General features: G+C 29.6%; 1 protein-coding gene across 1 annotated transcript in view; it reads right to left on the bottom strand.

Annotated features, from left to right (window-relative positions):
- Positions 1 to 9,492: 9,492 nt before the first annotated feature.
- Positions 9,493 to 19,718, bottom strand: part of LOC122271649 (low-density lipoprotein receptor-related protein 4) — a 463,426-nt gene continuing 453,200 nt past the window's right edge. Inside the window, exons 32-35 of the mRNA XM_043053650.3 lie at positions 18,092 to 18,147; positions 15,309 to 15,402; positions 12,943 to 13,081; positions 9,493 to 9,742 (exon numbers count right to left, since the gene is read on the bottom strand). Coding sequence (XP_042909584.2) covers positions 9,503 to 9,742; positions 12,943 to 13,081; positions 15,309 to 15,402; positions 18,092 to 18,147 — 529 coding nt within the window. The 3' untranslated portion in view covers positions 9,493 to 9,502. The remainder of the gene's footprint in view (positions 9,743 to 12,942; positions 13,082 to 15,308; positions 15,403 to 18,091; positions 18,148 to 19,718) is intronic.

Raw genomic sequence — 19,718 nt, forward strand, 5'->3', positions numbered from 1 at the left:
TATGAATAATTTCACTCGATCTCAACTAAAAGTACTGATGAGCTATATATGAGTGCAAACGGGGTTGAAATTGAGATTCATTACTGAGGTTCTTTTTATAGCAGAACATAACCTCTTTTCTACCTCAGGGATATTTTTTACGTCTGCCAACCTCAAAAACACCTTATTTTTTTGTGAGGGTATATCTGTTAGAGGGCTCGCTGCCATCTATTTACCAGGTTTACGATTTTGTAACCACTATTTTATACCACTTAACTCGGATGGATCTTTATGCAGGATCCAATTTATGTCTTATAAGTCTTGGATGGTTATTTTATTTGCATTATATCAACGAATACCAAGTCATGCCATAAAAGGAAAATTCTCGAGAATTCAAACACCAGCGCGGAATAGTAAAATTATTTCTTGGGAATGGTTGAGATATAGTGAGCAAGAGGCAGAAGTAAAATAAAATTTTTCAAGAATCATATCAGGATTTTTCTTATAAAAAAATATCTGTAACTTACGCTATTGTTTTAAAAGTTAAAAGCTAATTTTGGGAATATTTGTTTTTTAAAAAATTTATGCATTTTAGTAGAGTTGCTTTGATAAACAGTTTGAAGCATTTCAATAAATATTCAGATGCATTATGTATTTTCAAGTTACTAACTATGAATAAGAAAAATTGAATATCATTTCCATTCTTTTTCTGAAATTGGCATTTGCTGTTTCAAAGATCATTTGTATTGGCTATTTATAACGTCTTAAACGATCCATTTATCAGTTTGGGAGAAACTTCATTTCAAGAACAAGGCAGATTTCAGATTAGCTTAATTACTATTTATTCTGTTAAGCAAACAAGATTTTTCTTAAAGTTTTTATTTCTACTGAAGGGCAATAATTTGCTTAGATGAATACCGCATTTGCCTGTCCTCTATAGAGACTATATTCTTCGTTTTGTTTCTTTACAATTCACCTTTTTGTTCCTGGTGATAATGAACCTTGCAAATATCCTTTCTCTGAAATTGTATAATGCAGAAACTATTTCTTCGATCCGATTCGCATTTTAAAGACTTCACAGAAAATTGCATAGTTAAAAATTATGTATGAATTTTCGAATCTTACTGTTCAAACTTTCTGTTACCATTAAGTTAAATAATAAAAGTAATTGTTAAAATTTATTTTTTGCATAAACTTATTTTTGGATAAATAAATTTTTTTGAATGAGTGCAAAAGGCGAGTATTCGCCTCAAAAGTCTTCAAGTTATTGCGAAGTACTTAAAAAGGGAAATTATTATCAAGGGACTTTCGACCACTCTCCAGAAAGCCCATGCACACCGACAAGAGCCACTGCAGAACCAGAAGATCAATCATTGCGGACTCATTGGCACAAGGTCCCGAGTTACGCACGAGATAAACACCACGTTTGAGACAATGGACAAATGAGGCCTGTGATTGAGCTATTTTCACGTACTAAGAAGGTATATTAATGGTTCAAAAGGCTAACATTTAATACGCTAATTAATTAGAGTAGACCATATTTTAACTCTCTCCGTAAAATCATACTTTCTCTGAATAAACTTTGGGTACGGATTTTTGTTCTCAAAATATGAGAGATAGCCGCTATCTGAAAAATATGGTCCTAATGGTTTAAACAAAAGTGAGACCAAAAGTTTGGGTCCTTTATTGTTAATTTCAAATTTTCCATATTTTGTCATGACTTTTTATGCGAATCCGAAAATATTTACCCTTAACTACAAAACTAATTTTTCCAAATAAAATTTTTATACCTAATATAATTTCCTAATTAATATTATTGTAAATTTTTCTTTCATTATTTCATTTAATGGTCGCCGAAAATGTTTTTGACGTTGTTTCTCTGAATTGTCGTTATAGTAATGCAAAAAAGATGTTTGAAATTAAATTAAAAGCAGAAAAAATTAGTAGAATTTAGTTAAATATTTTAATGATCCTCATAGCATGTGCTTGCCATATAACATTTAATTAACAGCTTTTTCATATTTTAAATAAAATATATTTCAGCTTTTTCACATTTCTTTACCGAATAAAGCTAAACATGTAAAAAACGCAAATAATACCACATTCTCAGAGACACTGTAATTTCATTTGTAAACTGATTTTGGGATTTAAACACTGAAGTTATAATAGAACTGAAGCCGTAGTATATCTGCTTAGGTAATTTTATTTTTGCTTTTTTTGTGTTTAACTTTCTTTATGATCGTATCATTCGCAAAGTTCACCAGTTCTCTCATTGGACCCCTTAACCCCTTAACGATTGATTAATTTTCAGGAAAACGGTCATAAAAGTGCCTATTTTTTCGGCTTTTGTATTTGTATTACGCATTTGATTAGTGCTGACATCTAGTTTAAAATAAACTAACGATCTACAATTACCTTAAAAATATCCTGGTACTGCCATCTGATGTGTAAAATGAGAAATAAAATGTTTTCTGGGCAAAATAAATGAAATAGTTTTATTCTTATTGGCGAGTTACTACTGAACGCTCTAGCCCGTCAATATCACGGGAGCGAGAAATAGAGGGCGAAACCTCATCTCGTCATTTTCACGGGAGCGAGAAGGAAAGGGTTAATCTTTAAGTCCAATTTTTATGTTTTTTTTATTCAATAATATTAATTGCATTTATTGGAAGAAGGTAAAAATTGTAAGGAAAGAAGCAGAAAACAAAAAAAGTTTTTCAATTTATTACAACAAATCTACAATCTATGTACATCTGTATGTATGAGCACAGCCGCACAAATATGATATGTAACATTTTACAAATGAGTTAACAGTACATACTGATTTTACAGTACCAAAAATGAATGGTACGCAAAACTTGTTGCGGGATTAAAATGTTTTGTGTTATTAGGCATTTCAATATCTGAATTACAAAATCAATGCTGAAATGTTTAAGAATGTAAAACAATACAGCCTATACAATAAAGATGCTTAAATCGAATAACAAGAATTTAGCAATATATACAGCAATAAAAGTTATTTTATTTTGCAACGGGATTGAGAGGTTCAAAATTATAATCAACAAACCTTTACTAATAAATACTGCTGAAGATGAAATTTTCCAGTGATTAAAGTTGAAAATATTTCTTGAAAAAAGGTTTCTGTATGATTACATTACCTGGTAATTGCAACTAATAAAATGTAAATAAGTAATGCAGAATAATACAGAACAGAACAACGTTCCTGCAATGCGTATAACTAAATGTGTAGATCAAAACTTTTAATTCTTTTCTTCAAAATAGTTCGGATCGGAAAAAATTTCATTACAAAATTAACGTTTATGAAATATATTATAACGAATTATAACTATCTATGTATACTTGTATTTTCTCTTGTCTATTCAATTGCAAGATTTCGTCGCAGCTTACAATGATTCAAAATTCCATTGTAGTTTAGGAAGCATATTTTTATGTATAAAGGGTGCTTTGAAATTGACTTTCTTTATTTTTATATATATATTTAAATCCTTGCCAAAATGAAGTATAAAAAATACACAACATAGGCCACAGACTATTATTTGAAAGAAGAAATAAAAAAAAGAGGAATCATTGACAAGGAAAGAGAGACTTAAAATATAAAAACCTGTTTTGTTGTGGGAATAACAGGAAGAATTGAATAACGACTTCGTGTAACATCTTAAAATTTGTCCAAACTGATTTTAGTCTAAACTTTCTGAAAAGTGATTAGTCAGATTTTTTGGACGTTTCTATTTCTGACGTTTTTCTTTCTTTTTTACTTAAACTCTAAGTGGGCATTATTTTCTTTGTGTCATTTTTAATGCAGTCTCGCAAAATTTACATTAAGGTTGGTGATTACAGAAAACTCTGCATATATTTCTAAGTTTTAATAACTAAATATAATAAAATATTATGTTATTACAAGTAAATCCCTTTAATCAGTATAAATAATAATAATTTAAATTTATTGTAAATGATTTAGTCTCTGAATTCAGGACAGAAATTGATTACTTAATATATAAATTGTTATGTAAGAACGTTAAAAATTAGACTTCGTTTATTATTTACAAATAATTTAGACTTATTGTTTGAAATTAAATTTTATAAAAAAACCCAAACTCTAAATAAACTGAAAACTCATCATATTAATAAATATTTTTCTTGAAGTTTAAAAATTATTAAACTGTTTTATATTTAAAAAAAAATTTTTTTTTGGAATTAAATCCTCTCTTTTACACGTTATCAATTATTTTATATAATTTTTGTTCAAAGATTTAATTAAATATTTAGCTGAAAGAAATTCTTTTATATCATAAATGTACGTCATAGATCTATAAAACTTATTTAATGAATATGGCGATATAATAGGCTTACAATTTTCAGATTATGGCAGTTACTAGAAGGAGCTTAAAAACAACGATCCAGTCATTAACAGACTTGTTGATCTCAGTCTACGAACGTAACTTAACGTGTGTAAAGTTAAGGCCTTAATCATACCCGGGCAGACACAGGTAATAAAATTCCCCTGACAGCTAGTTGACATCGTTTGCTCGTAAATTATGAGAGATAAAGTTGCACTTAGCGTAAAAATGTTGATTATAAATTGGAAACCATTATTTTTTAAACTCTGCTTTAAAACAACTTTCTTATATTACACAAATTTTTGAAAATGATTCATGATGTTCTTAAAATATAATTTTTAATTTAAAATTGCTTTAGGTGTTTTGAATTTTTATACGTCTCGTAGCATTGTTCATGATATTTTTAACTTGATTTGAGAAATGATAGGTCTTTAAATTATTGTATTAAGTTGGATAAATGTCAAAATATTTTAAAATATAGTTCAAAATTATTTTAAAATTAATGAACTAGATTTTTTGTGCATTTATTTATTTCATTTACTCTGTATCTATTTCTATATCAAATTTTTGCGAAGTTAAGCAGGTATATAAATATCGTATTATTATTTTTACATTTGGAAATAATGTCATTAAAGACCTCGGTACTAAACAATGAGTAGCATTAATATAAACATTGTTTATCATTGTTAACAGAAGTATGAATTTTGTTTAACACAGTTAACCTAAGTGTAAGGACAGCATATCATTTGTAACATAGGTGGAAAGTTATAAAATCATTGTTCGAAGCTTAAACTTTAAAGTTTTAGTATTTTTCTACAACTGGAATGCACCTAAAATAATATAAAACTAAGTAAAAAAAAATTGTACCTTCAAAAATGTATTTTGTTTAATTGTGTTTTTATTTAAAGATTGAGGCATTAAAAAGGTTTTGAAACTTGCTACTGTTTTGTTATCATTTTTTTAAACTCTTCATGAATGAATCAAGCAAAGTAGTTGGACTACTAAATATGCAATAGGAATGTTTCTTTAATTCAAAAGATTTATGATTGTTTGTGTTTTTATTTAAAGATTGAGACATCAAAAAAGTTTTGAAACTTGCTACTGTTTTGTTATCATTTTTTTAAACTCTTCATGAATGAATCAAGCAAAGTAGTTAGACTACTAAATATGTAATAGGAATGTTTCTTTAATTCAGAAGAGTTATGATTGTTTAAGTGCTAAACTTTGGAAACATATTGAACAGTAGATGTTGATTAAGGTGCATTGATAGAAGCTTTGTTTTTCGAAATTCATTATTTCAAGTTGATATAGAGTTGTCCTTGTAGTCACATATTTACCAGATTTTTATTTTGGATTGAAAAGCAAATCAAATTTCTGGATGAGGTGGTCAAAAATATGCTTTTCAACACAAACGTAAATTTCAAAATTTTTGTAAAGACGTAAGCTAAAAAATTTAGTTTTTAGGTTACAAAAATATAAAGTGACTGTAAAAAAATTGCATATTTAATGTAATAGACCTTAATAGACCCCTTTAAGGGTCCTGAAGTCCGAATGAAAATCTTTGTCTAGTTCAGAATTTGCATATTAGTCTAACCTAGAGATTAGATTGAAAATTGCCTTTGAAAATTTCCGTTGTTGTTAATGAAAATTAATAGTTTTTAAAAGAATTAAATTTTAATTTTATATATAAATATTTCACTGTTAATTGAAGATCAAAGAGAAAGCAATTTTTTTTAAAAGAAAAAAAAATGGATCTTTCCATCTTGTGTATTTTGAAGATTGACAAATCAACAACATGGAAAATCGGATTTCCTCGAAAGTTATATTATTCAGTAAAAATAAGTCGCTCTGGGTAAAAATGGTTTATGTTCATGCAAAGACAAAAAGAACAAAGAAAAAGATGAAGAATATTTGTGAATAAGCTTTGATTGGGGAAAAGGTTTGCCCAATTCTCAGTATCAGAAAATGTAAATTATCTTTTGAAATGTTTTGGAGTTGTAAACAAACGCGTGTAATATTCATGCATATTTTTATTTTTAAGATTTCGATCAAATGCTAGTTCCTGAAAACATTGAATTTTGTTTTTCTTAGAATCGAATTTCATGGACATAAACAGTCCCTTCTCTGTTTGCTTTTCTAGTTTACATTATAAACGCTGCCTTTTTGAATTTAAATACTAAATTTTGTTTAATATTTTTGCGCTTCTAAAAAATATTAATTCCATTTTTTTGTTTTTGGCCTACAAAAATTTTAATAGTTTAGCCCATTTTGGGTGAACTAAATGGTTTTATAGTTTACTAAAAGGTTTCTGATAAATATGCGTCAAAAGTAACAACTTTTGCTGAATAAAAATTTTGATTTCTACTCTTGACATATTTTATTTCATATTTAAATTAATTGCAACAATTGATTTAAAAAAAATTAAACACAGGTTTTTGTGCATATACATGGCAGTGTCAACAACATGGCATATATTCTCCAATCACCATCTCACAATTATACATATATTCTCAAAATTAATTAAGCAATTCCCAACAAGTTAAGCAAATTAAAACTGATATTAAATCATAAAATACAGTATCATTTATCAATAAACTTGAGAAATACACCCGAAATGTATTTACACACTTACTCAAATAATTTCCAAAGCTACATTTGCACACAGAATACAAGCAGTCTCAGAATTTTAAGCTTATGTTCATTTTAGTATTTTTAGTAAATTAAAAATACGCGCATATTTACATTGCACTAAAGGGCTATAAGTATTAATTTAATTATTTATAAAGTGTTATACTCTGTTGCAAGTTAAGAAAAAAACCATTATCCCTATGAAGAGAGACTGTTTGCATCTAAATGTATGAAGAATGGATGCCAAGTACCCAGCGTGAACATCGCCAACTCTAGAAATAACGTTGCGCAACCTTCTTTTTGCTTGTTTCTTAAAGCGTGTGAAATGAGGAATACAAAGCTTATTGAATAACTAATTAACACGTAATAGGAACTAATAAAAATGATATCTAAAAATTTTAACAAATATACGTCTTTTTATTCGCATTTGAAGAAACTGATGAAAGAATAATAAATTTTGTTTTGTATCGACCAATCATCGATGGGATTCGAACCCGGTTCACCTCATTGGAAATCGAACCCTGGATTCCCTGAGCCACCACGGCTTTCTCCTTATTTATTTAAATATGTCGCCAAGTCTAGAATTCCAGTAAGTCTTCGAAACTGTAACTTTTTAATAATTTTGTCATATATTGTAAAATATAGCACGAATTAAATTTCTGTTTGACGTGCTTAACTTTTAATAGTTCTTAACCCCTTAACGATCGGTTAATTTTCAAGGAAACGGTCATAAAAGTGCCTAGTTTTTTTATACACGTATATGATTAGTGCTTACATCTAGTTTAAAATAAACTAACAATCTACAATTACCTTAAATATATCCTGGTACTGCAAAATTCTGCAAAAATATATTCTGGTGTGCAAAATGAGAAATGAAATGTTTTTCGGGAAAAAGAAATGAATTAGTTTTATTCTCATTGGCGCGTTACTACTGAACACTCCAACCCGGGGAGCGAGAAATAGAGGGCGAAACCTCACCCCATCATTTTCATGGGAGCGAGAAGAAATGGATTAAATTGTTTTGAAGCATATATTTATAATTTGATAACGAAATAAAACGGATGCATTCGAGGATAACTATAGGCAGCCTATTACTTAAATTCTATACCACAGTGGTCTTTTCTTAACTTGCAACGGAGTATGGTTTTTAAGGTTTACAGAAAGTCATCATTGAAGCTCTTTTGATAAAAACTAGAAATGACCTAATCTGTCATAAATGTTTTGTTGATATCACCGAGGTTACGAGGAACCACTCAGGCACGCACATAAATTCGATGGTTAGTTAACTTTCTAATAGAGAAACGTTTATTTCGAAATTTAACTCCAGTAATAAGTGAACAATAATTAAAAGATAGAATAATATATAAGTACAAAAAATCTTACAATGTTATCCTTATGCTCTTCAAAAAATGTCTTATTTAATTGTTACCAGGGGAAAAATATTTTAATATCTAAGAAATGTCAGCGAAAATTTAGAAAAAAACTTGCAAATTTAATCGAAAAGTGTATAAACATTTCTTTAAAAATCATTCGAATAACTTTTGCAGCATTATATTCATATAATCATATACTTTAGCATTATACTCAGGTGTAACCCTAATTCTTTTTTAATTTTAAGGGGTGTTCAATACGTTACATTGCTTAAAACTGCAATTTAAAGAAATTGTAGGAAAATAAGAAACGTCTACAATAATATTTAATGTCGATTTGCAACTAATGTATGGCAAAAATTTTCTGAAATTAACTTAATGAATTAATAACTATTGTTAGGAAGTAATTAAGATTTTTTAATTATTCTAAAATTAACACATTATAATACACTACAGCATTAAAGCATTTTCAAAAATTAACAATTTTATAGAATTTATATCACTTTCATTATCAGTACAAATCCGATTTATTTGTTTCACTACGAGTTTCTAAAGTTAACAAACGTCTCACAGTACACCAGAAATTTCAATGTCTTTCGTCATCATCATTTTATCATTCAAACAATGAATTTTCTTAAAAATCATTTTTTTAAAATATAATTTTCAAATAAAACAAGCATAGCCATTTTTAACTTTGCAAGGCATTTGGGAATATAAGCAACTTTTTCTAACATATCCATAAACGCAAATATGTTTAAGTAATGTTACTCTAGAAAAATCAAGAACAATTTTCAATAGCTTCACAAAGTATTTTGGAGCAAAAACAAGAGCTTTTTTGTATAATTTTTTGTATATAATAAACTAGTACAACCATCCAAACGCTTTACAAGGTATTCAGAAACAGGTAATTTAAATATTTAATCCTTAAACCGCATTTGTAAATTATCTTTCATATGTCAATGCAATAAAGGTAATTATCATTATGATAAAAGTATGACGTGGTTGATTTCATATTTATATTCAAGTAGCAAATGCTCTTGTTTATATATATATCCTCAATATTAGTGCTTTCACGTGGCTTGAAGGCGGTGAATCTGCTGATCGTTGCCCAAGGCTTGTGATGACTTCATAATATAGGAATGGATTCTTTTGCTGTGTTTTGTTTTTTCATATGTCTGTTTCCACAGTTCTGTATTTCATGGGACTGTGTCCGGCAATGGGCAGATGATGGGCCTTGCAGGGACTGGCTCCGAGGGCTACAAAGCTATGCCTGCTGTCTATCCTCTGCGGAGGAGCCGGAGGGTGGAGGACTTCTAAGCTCGAAAGTTTTTTGTTATGGCTCACAAGGGCGGATACTTCGAGGTTATTGAGTTTGCCTTCTTTGCAAACACCGGGAGTCATTCTAGCCTATATCATGAAAAAAAAAAGCATATGTTACATGTTTCAGAATAGTATTTAAGAACTAGAGCAGTGTTTCCAAACCCCCGGTCCGTGGATCAAGTGGTATCGGGCCGCCCATTTCATTGAAACTGAATTTAAATTCCTGTGCTTATACCCCCAAATTAAAAATATCAGGTAAGGAATGGATCGGCGACCCATTTGTCAACAAATCGGGCGAATCTGTGCAAAGATGACCAACTGTTGGAGATTGCAAATGATGGCGGCCTTAAGACTACGTTTGAGAGAACAGCACTGCTGGTGTTCTGGATTAAAGTCATGGCAAAATATACCGAGATTGCCACAGCACTTAATTCCCTATTGCCATTCCCGACAACCTACCTGTGTGAAGCGGGGCTTTCTGCAGTAACAGCAACAAAGACAAAGCAACGAATCAAACTGAACATAAGCAAACATACTTCGGATGTCATTGTCTCCGATTACCCCCCCCCCCAAATGGAACAGTCTCATTGCAAAGAAACAAGCTCAGGGTTCTCAGTGATTTAACGTTGTAGTAAGTTAAAATGTTAAATCACTTTATATCTATTTTTTTGGTGTAACTGTATTTTATTTCAAAGGCATGTTGAAATACAATTAAATTGAAATTAACAAATTGAAATAATCTAAAATATAGACAATCGACATCCCCCCCTCTCCAGTGTGCCGCGGTAAAATGATCAAACATTGACAGGTCCGCGGTGATAAAAAGGCAGGGGAACACTGAACTAGAGGGCTCTGTCCCCTGTTCGCTATACTTACAAACCCTCACGAGCACTTGATTTTTTTGGGTACTCACATTTTTCCTTTTATTAAGTAGATTAGAATTTTTTTTCTCCTCTCAAGAGTATTTTTCTCTCTAGTGAAAACATTTAGAGTTCAAAATTTTAAGCAAGACCATAATAGTTTACAGAACATAATAGTTAAAATTTAATATAACATAACAGGCAACATAAATTTTAAGTCCAATACGAAATATACTAATAATAAATTCTCTTTTATGTTAAAAAAAATCTTTGTACATAAATCTTTTCACAATTGAACAAATATTTTTTATTAATAAAATTTTAAAAATCAAATGTAGTTTAAGAAAAAAAAATCAATTTGAGTTTTAGGGTGAATCTCACTCATGAATTCAAAATTTTTTATTAGTTTTAAAACAATTTTTCGAAGTATTTAACGCTTAACTTAGTATTTACAAGTTTTTTTCCAAATAATCCATAGATTTATAAACATTTTAAAGCTTTTTAAACAATACTGTTTTTTATTGTTTTAAGTTTATATGAAGTATACTTTAAAAAGATAAGTTAGAAAAATTTAAGATGCATTAAGACATTAAAGTATTATTTATGAATTTTATTAATAAGGAATTCGCAATTTCACAAATTTTAATGTTTTTCTTTCAGTAACCGATTTGCTTCAAGAAATTTTTTTCTATCCATGTTTTTTTTTTTAAAATCTCAAATCAAATTAATCAACAAAAATATAAGTAGAGCACAATTACCATTTTTTTATTTTCAATGGCACTTTTACTGTGTAAAGGTTTAAGCTACAAGCCTTATCAAAACACTGTTTGATTTTTGCTGAAAATAATGTTTTCATTTTACAAAATTTAAGCTTCGTAATAGATGCAAAAGAAAAACGTTTTTTAAAAAAGATCTAAAACGTGCTACGTAGCTTTTTATCCATTAAATATTCAATTTAGTTTTTTTGAAATTTTAGTATTTTTAACAGTTTTAGTTTTATTAAAAGTTTAATTTTTTTATTATTATTTAAAAGCGGAAAAGAGTTGATTTTATGAACCTTAAATCTGAACTATGAAAAGAAAGAAATGTCATTTATATAAAGCTTAGCATTTATTATTATTTTATAGAAAAGCTGATTTTTTAGTAAAAGTGAACTTTAAACCTGAAATCCCACAAGAAATAAGTTCTACTTTGTGGAAAACTGCTAAAAATTCTAATCTTATTATTGAGTGGTAAAAAGTTGTGCGACCTCGCAGATCTGCTTTTGGTGGGAAGGGGAATAGGGGAGAAAGATCAGAATTTTAAATATTATCTTGAAAAACAAAGTTATTGTTTCTTGCTTAATTCTTTTATGTTGAATTTAATGAGGCTTAATTCGAAACAGCAAGATAAATAGTTCACATATTAAAAAGATTTTCATGTATGAAAACACTATTTTCGATTTGTTTCGTCACGTTATTTAAAACAAAATCAGCTCATATTTTGTCTGATTCTTTGCGCAAAGAAATTTAGTAATTATAAAGTCTTTGGTTCAGCTCAAGTCTTTTTTCATGCACGTGGCCCAAATAGAAGAATGTATTCAAGTCTAATGAATTTGTGGCCATTTAAAGTCAGGAAAATTGGCCTCTTATCATTCTTGAATAGATTTTGCTATGTGTGCTTGAGTAGTTAGTTAAATATACGCACAACCAATTTAATACACGCGTTCGGAGGCATTATTCGACAAATAACGTTGTTGTTGTTTCTAATGCTGATTACCAATATCAGCAAGATAAATAGTGGTGATTCACTTGGTGAAGCTACGTGAGATTAAGGTAGTAGGATATTTTCAGTGGCGCCATCTATTTCTAAGAATAAGACTTCAGCCACACGCACGTCAAAGACCGGTTTAGAGGGCTAATCCATTCATACATCCATTTATTCATCCACAGATCGTAATTCTGATCTGAACCAGAGAGCGATCAATCTCCAATTCAGTAACCCTAGAGGTATTGATTTGTTATGGGAACTTGGAGGACTTTGCAACCAGACAGATTTAACTTGCACCCGTTACCATTTACTACACGGGGAGTTTTCGGCTGGTGGGGATTGATCTCACAACCTCTTGAACATGGGTCCAATGCCCTACTAACCAGGCTGTTCCTGCCTTGGCAAATATTAAATACGAAAATATGGTAATAAAAACATTTCATTTCTTTTTCAATGATAAAATGAATATTTCCTCACCAATTTAAGAAAAAAAATATTAAATGCAAGTTAAGTTTAAGTATAAATGCAAGCAAGTGACGTCTGACGTGTGATTCGAATTACAATCATCTAAGTTTAGGTTTTAATGAGATTCACTTTTAGAACAAAAATTTTGAAAACAAAACGATTGTGTTTAATGTCAGATCAAAAATCTATGAGTAGAGAATCGTTGATATTTACCTGCTTTTTATCCCTTCTATGCTGGTTTTTCCACGGCCATATTTTTCTATCATTTGGCAAGACATCCCCACTAGAGGCACTGTATGTTGGGTTTGAAAATGTAAGCGTCGATTCTAACTCCTCATTCCGACGTTTTTTACTATAACACAAAACATAGAATAATTATTTATATTTCTAATTTAAGATCTTATCTTTCAAACAAATTTTTTATAACTCCTAAGCATTCGAATATTGAAACAAAAAACTTAATCTAATTAAAAATAGGTCAGAAATCGTGATAAAGACATTGTAAAATTAAACTCGAATGCATGACAGCCCAAGGAGGGCCGTCTACGGTGCTCAACCCAGTTATCTTGATCTTAGGTTTTGGGGTGTTATAGTTAGACTCTGTAAACATATACAAAATGCGAAAAACAGTAGTTTTTGTAAAAGTTCATGAAAAGTAGAGAAAATATATAAGGGTGGACCAATCCTTTTCAGAATCAAGCAGATATTTAGCAGATTACAGCATGAAATTAAGATGAATCCCATGTCGCATTAATTTTTCAGCAAATGAATATGAAATCGAAGAGAAATCGCAAGATATTTCATTTCTATCTAGACGCGTTTGATTTAGCTTTATATAAGTTCTTTAGTTTTTATTAACTCATTATTCTCATTTTAACTCTCCTAGTGGGTTAAAACACTCTTTTATATATTACATTAGTAAAAAATCTGAAATAAAAAAGGTATTTTAGAATTAAAGTATAAAAATTATAACTTGAAATCGATAATCATAAATAATATCAACTAATTATCAGACAAAATCTAATGTGAGTTAATTTTAATTAAAATATCCTTATATTAAGAAAGATGAGAATTTTTTTTTTTAAGTGAATCAAACCCAGCGATACCAACTTGCTCCAGACTGCGGATAAATATTGTCCACGGTCTAAATCCTATTTACTTGTATGTAAGCTTTAACTAATACAGTAGCCATTTCCTCTGTTTCATGATACTCTTTTTTAGTCATTATAAATCTTGGCTTCCCAAGTCAAAATTTTTGAAGATTTTCCAACAGAATCTTGATGGTAGCCATGAATAATTCCATCATGAACCATAATATTTTTTGATGGTAACCAACATAAGAAACAATCACCTCAATGTTGAACTGATTTATGATGGCCCGACCTAAGAATAGCAACTTGTTTTGATGATTTGTTCATGTTGAAAAATGACGAATTTATATCATAGTATCTTTGAAATCAAATGTTGGAATGATCACGAACAACCACCATCCCAATTTAGGAATTCTGACTTATTTATGATGGTTCAACATAAAAAAACCTAATTGTTCTGATGGTATATTCCTGAGAACCAACCAGAATTCCCGTTAAACCATCATTGAAATGTATAGTTGGAACCATCTTGAACCATCACGGATTGCATGGTCCACGAGAGTCAAACTTCTCTTGATGGTTAATCCTCATATTTTTAAAGTAGCAATTTCCTTCATGGAGTGATGGAAGTTTGTAGGCATTCAGAAACGTAATGCAAAATATTAGATGATAGTGACCTTCAAATGATGTGGACCATCATGAATCTCACTGAAACCTACACAAACCATCAAAAGTTTTTGATGGGAGCATCAAGAATTTTGATTTGGGTTTGAACTGTACGCGCTTTACTAAGCTTGATATATCTTTTACTGCAAAGATACATGCATAATGTTACAAAACTAAAGATCCGAGCTGTTGAGAGAGATAGTGATCATCATACGAACTGAAAACTACATTGCAACTTGACTAACCATCTGCATTGAAAAACTTGTCAGGAAATGTTCTTTGTACGCATTGTATTGTCTAGTAGTCTTCCATTTATGAACTGGATGTTCATGCGCATTTAAGCTGGTAACTTTAGCCATGTATACATTAATTTTATGTTTAAAAACTATCATTTTTGAAAATTTCATTACATTTTTACAAAATAAATAGTTTTCTTGTTATTTAATGATTTGCCAACAAACTTGACGTAGGTCTCAAATCGGCAACTAAATCCCTAAACACAGATAAAACAGCCATTTCTATACATTTTCGTACCTATTGAAAATAATCATTAGAAAACATAAAATTCAGGTAATTTAGATAAATTACTAGTTTTAGTGCATATGAACAACGGTTGGCCTATAATATTAGGACATCAATGAGTTATTTTGCAATTCGTGATTATTATGATTAGCTGGTGTAATTTATAAGTTCAATTAATTAGTTTATTTAGTACCATTTATTTGTACATATGAATTAAACAATAAAATTCAAGAATGCAATTGCACCTAGAAGTATTCATAATAAAAATAATGAAAAAAGATAAAGTAGAATTATATTTACTTCTTTTTCCAAAAAATAAGAGCTATTATTAAAACAATCCCAACTAGTAGAAGTAAAACACTTAAAGCTATGTAAGCAGTTTGTAGTATAGGATCTATAAATGTAAAATAAACATCAAAATTAATATAACACAATGAATAATCAAGGAATAAAAAGAGAATAAAAAATTAACATTACAAAAGCATTTTAATGCAACAATAATTGCCTTTTTTAAATTATGATCCTATCGGGGCAATTGTAATACACAATTCTTTTTACTATAAATATATGAGTATTTTGAAGTAACACTTTTAAAGATTTAAAAATAAATCTGAGGAAAATATGCGTTTCTAATGTACGAATCAAGCTTAACATTAAATATATATCAATTTTTGTCTTATACTTATTTATGCTGTTAAGTGTATTTTTATTTTTGAATTTGTATCGAAGAAAGCTTTGACTTTAAAATTTTTTGTATGTGCACAAAATTCTTATATAAATGCGCCTAAACTAATTTAAATATAAGAGTATACATTTTTATACATATATTAAAAATTAGAAACACCCAAAAAAATATATAAATTCGTCGTAAAATTTATAAATTCTAAACAGACACAAAGCTTTATAAAAAAATTATGAATGCAATATTTCTAAATATACTGTTTTAAATATTAAATTGTAAATCGATGTTTATTTGTGAAAGCACAATTTATTTTTCAGCAAAACTAATTATAAGTCCGATGAAAATGCCTAAAATATCTTCAACTTTGAGATACAAACATCATGTTTCTTAACACATTTACTGCATTCTCTATCCATACTAGTAAACATACACCTTAAAAATAACTTTTCTTATTTAATTATTAATTTTTTGAAAGAAAACTGTATTATATTAAACTAAGCAGATCATAAATAAAATTTCGTAAAATTTTGTAAAGAGGACAGTGATGTACTTGCTGTTAACATTAGAATTGAAGAAATTAGAATATTTTGTAACTTTAATATAAATTTTTGCCTTTATCAAGCTTTAAACAGCAGCCTTATTTTAAGATCCGGTTAATTTTTTAGTATTAGATCTAAATGCATTGATATAGTTTTTAAGAGTATCATTCTAATATTTAATCAACACCATTTGTGAAAAAGTTTCAAAAAGCTAAAAATTATATGAAATGTTAACAGAAATGGCAAGAAGAAAAATATCCAATACTCACGCGTAAAAATGCAAAACCATAGTAGCTAAATAAGAATTAAATTGAAAACCTATGAGCTAGTCCCCGAAAAGTAGAATACATATTAAAAAGAGGTTAAGTTTCGGTGCCCTCTTTTGCTTATTTGCTTTCTTTCGTATGCCTGTTTAGGCAGAGAGGTGCGATTTTTTTTGTTTTCCAGTGGCGCCATCTATGGCCAAGAATTCGACTTCTGCCACATCATACGCCACACCCGTTAATACGGTGGACCCATTCATGCATCTATACATTCATCCACAGATCGTAATTTTGACCTGAATCAGAGAACGATCGATCTCCAATCCAGTACCCCCAGAGGTTTTGATTTATTATGGGAACATGGAGGACTTTACGACTCGACAGATTTAACGTGCATCAGTCACCATTTACTACACTGGGAGTTTTCGGCCGGCGGGGTTCGAAGCCACGAACTTTCGGACATGGGTTCAGTGCCCTACCGACCAGGCTACCCCGGCCGGTGCCCTCTTTTAAATAATAATTATTAAACCACATAATGATCTAAAATGGTATAAAATAATTGAAATTGTATAACAGTTTAATTTTGACATTTATCTACAGGAATGGCTTGGACAAAATACATTTTATTTTCGTTCCTAATTCTTTTTATTTTTTTTAGAGAGCCCTGTCATTTAAATAAGGAACCTTCATTCTAATTCGATTGAGGCACCAGATTTAAATTGCTTTGTAATCTATTATGAACAACGTCAAGAAAATGTTGACCCTGATCATATTTTAAAAGAAATGCTGCATTTTTTTTTAAATAACAAGAATTAAATTATAATTTTTTTTTGATAGAATAGGATTAATTTTGTCATGATTAAGAAAGAAAATTCTTTCGTTTCAATATTACTTCAAATTGAATAAATTATTTGACTCACCTTAATTTTAAGTTTTATTGCGTTTGCTACTGATTTTATCGTTAATAATGTTCCCAATAATTTCCATAGCTGCATTTTTTTAACACGTTGTTGTACACTTTTAACTTAATGTTTGTGCTCAGAAACCCATGTTTCTATTGGATACTTATAAGTGATACCAAGTGTAGGTAAATCATCTCATTTGTTTACGTTAGGACTCGTCAGCCAATCCGGTTCGACACACATGCGTGACGTCATTTGCAAGTATTCAAAAATTTAAGTAGCCGTCTAACTAAGCCGAAAATCAAAATAGCCGTCAGCTGCAGCAACGTGTTAAACATTTTAGGTATCCACACATATTAGGTAATCTACACTATTTTAGGTTATGAAACCAGTGACTTTTATGAAACTAAATAGCTGTCATCTGCAGAAGCGTGTTAAATATTTTACGAAGTTTCTAACAAATAGACAACAAATCACAAAATAAAATCACAAACAAATTTTTCATTTTAATTTAAGATGAGGAAAAAGTTAAGCAGTTTATTATAAAGAAAAATCAAACCGGATATTGTAAGCAAATAAATTTTATAATGAAATTTGCCATGTGGAGTGAATAAATTTAAATAAATTTTATCATGTGGAGAGAATAAATTTAAATAAATTTTAATATGTGGAGTGAATAAATTTAAATAAATTTTACCATGTGGAGTGAAACCTAGATGGCAGCGTCCATTTAAGACATCTATTTCAGTACATCTAAAAACAAACGTGCATATTTTATAACATATGAAGATTAACACAATCATAAGCTAATTTTTGGTTTAAAGCAATCAGATAATAAAAATAACGTCAAAAATATAAGGTTGATGTTAGAACTAGTGCTATTTGGAGAACATCAAAATTAAAACAACGATTTAGGTAATCATTTACAATAAAATATCTAGTTCTCTTAAAATTTAAAACATTATTAATTTAAAACATTAAACCAATGATAGACCAAAATAATCTTGATGGTAAACATCAATAATTCCATCATGAACTGTTACATTTTTATGGCAACCATTGTAAGTAACCATCACCTCAATGTAGTTTCTTTGAAATCAAATTTTGGAACGACCATGAACCACCATCACCACAATGTAGGAATTAGGACTAATTTATGATAAGTCAACATAAGAAAAACCTGATTGCTTTGATAGTATATTCCTGCTGAACCAACAAGAATTATTAAGCCATCGTGGAAATGCATTGTTGTACCATTATGAACCATCACGAATTTCCATAATAGTATTTCAAAAATCAAATGTTGGAACGATCAGGAACCACCATCATCCCTATGTAGGAATTCGGATTGATTTATGGTGGTCCGGCATAAAAGAATAACCCAAATTGTTTTGAAGTTATATTTCTGAGAACCAATAAAAAATTTCCATTAAACCATCATGGAAATGTATAGTTGGAACCATCATGTAACCAACCTTGATGGTTAACCATCATAGTAAAAAAGTAGCATTTTCGATCATGGAATGATGGCAGTTGGTATATCGGAAACCATGAACACAAAATGGAAAATGCTAGATGATGGTGGCCATCAAATGAATTTGGATCATCGTGAATCGCACTGAAACCAACATAAATCATCAAAAATTATTCATGGGACCATCAAATATTTTGATTTGGACAAGATTGCTCCTCATTCATGATTGTTTTTTTCTTCAAATTAGATTTAAAAAGATTATTTTGTTTGTAAAATATAAAATATTAATAATTTTATGTAAGTGCATTTAATTAATATGGCGTCAGTTTGGTTAACCAAAAGAACTGGCGTGTTCAGAACCCAGATCTAAAATCTACAGAGAGCCCCCGAGACAAGCTTCATTGTCGAATAATTCAATATTGGTGAAGAAACTTACAACTCTTCTTCAAGCCGAATTGGAGAATTGTAGAAAGGAGGATTAACTTAATCGCTTCTTCTGGAGGCTCTACAAATTACAGAATATGAATAAATTTGAATTTACTTTTCTATATACGTTCAAATGTTTATTGATGGGTGTTTGCAATTAATGATAGTTACTGTATGCCTCAATTCGTCGAGCCAATTCGATCCAAATATTCTCAGTATGGGTTTGTGTAGATCAGTTCATCTGATTGACTCCGTCTTTACCATACTAACCCGTAATATAGCAGCTAGCTTTGTCTTCCTGAAGGTAACAATTCAACCAGTTAAACTTTCACAAAGTTGGATGCACACTGTTGTTAAAAGTAGGTGTCAGCAATGAACTTATCATGAATTTGGACCGAAAGTATGAATCCATACAAAGAGAAAT

This window comes from Parasteatoda tepidariorum, chromosome 10, assembly GCF_982258835.1.
Source record: "Parasteatoda tepidariorum strain Cologne lab strain chromosome 10, Ptep-v5.0, whole genome shotgun sequence".
In the NCBI taxonomy this organism is placed as follows: Eukaryota; Metazoa; Arthropoda; class Arachnida; order Araneae; family Theridiidae; genus Parasteatoda; species Parasteatoda tepidariorum.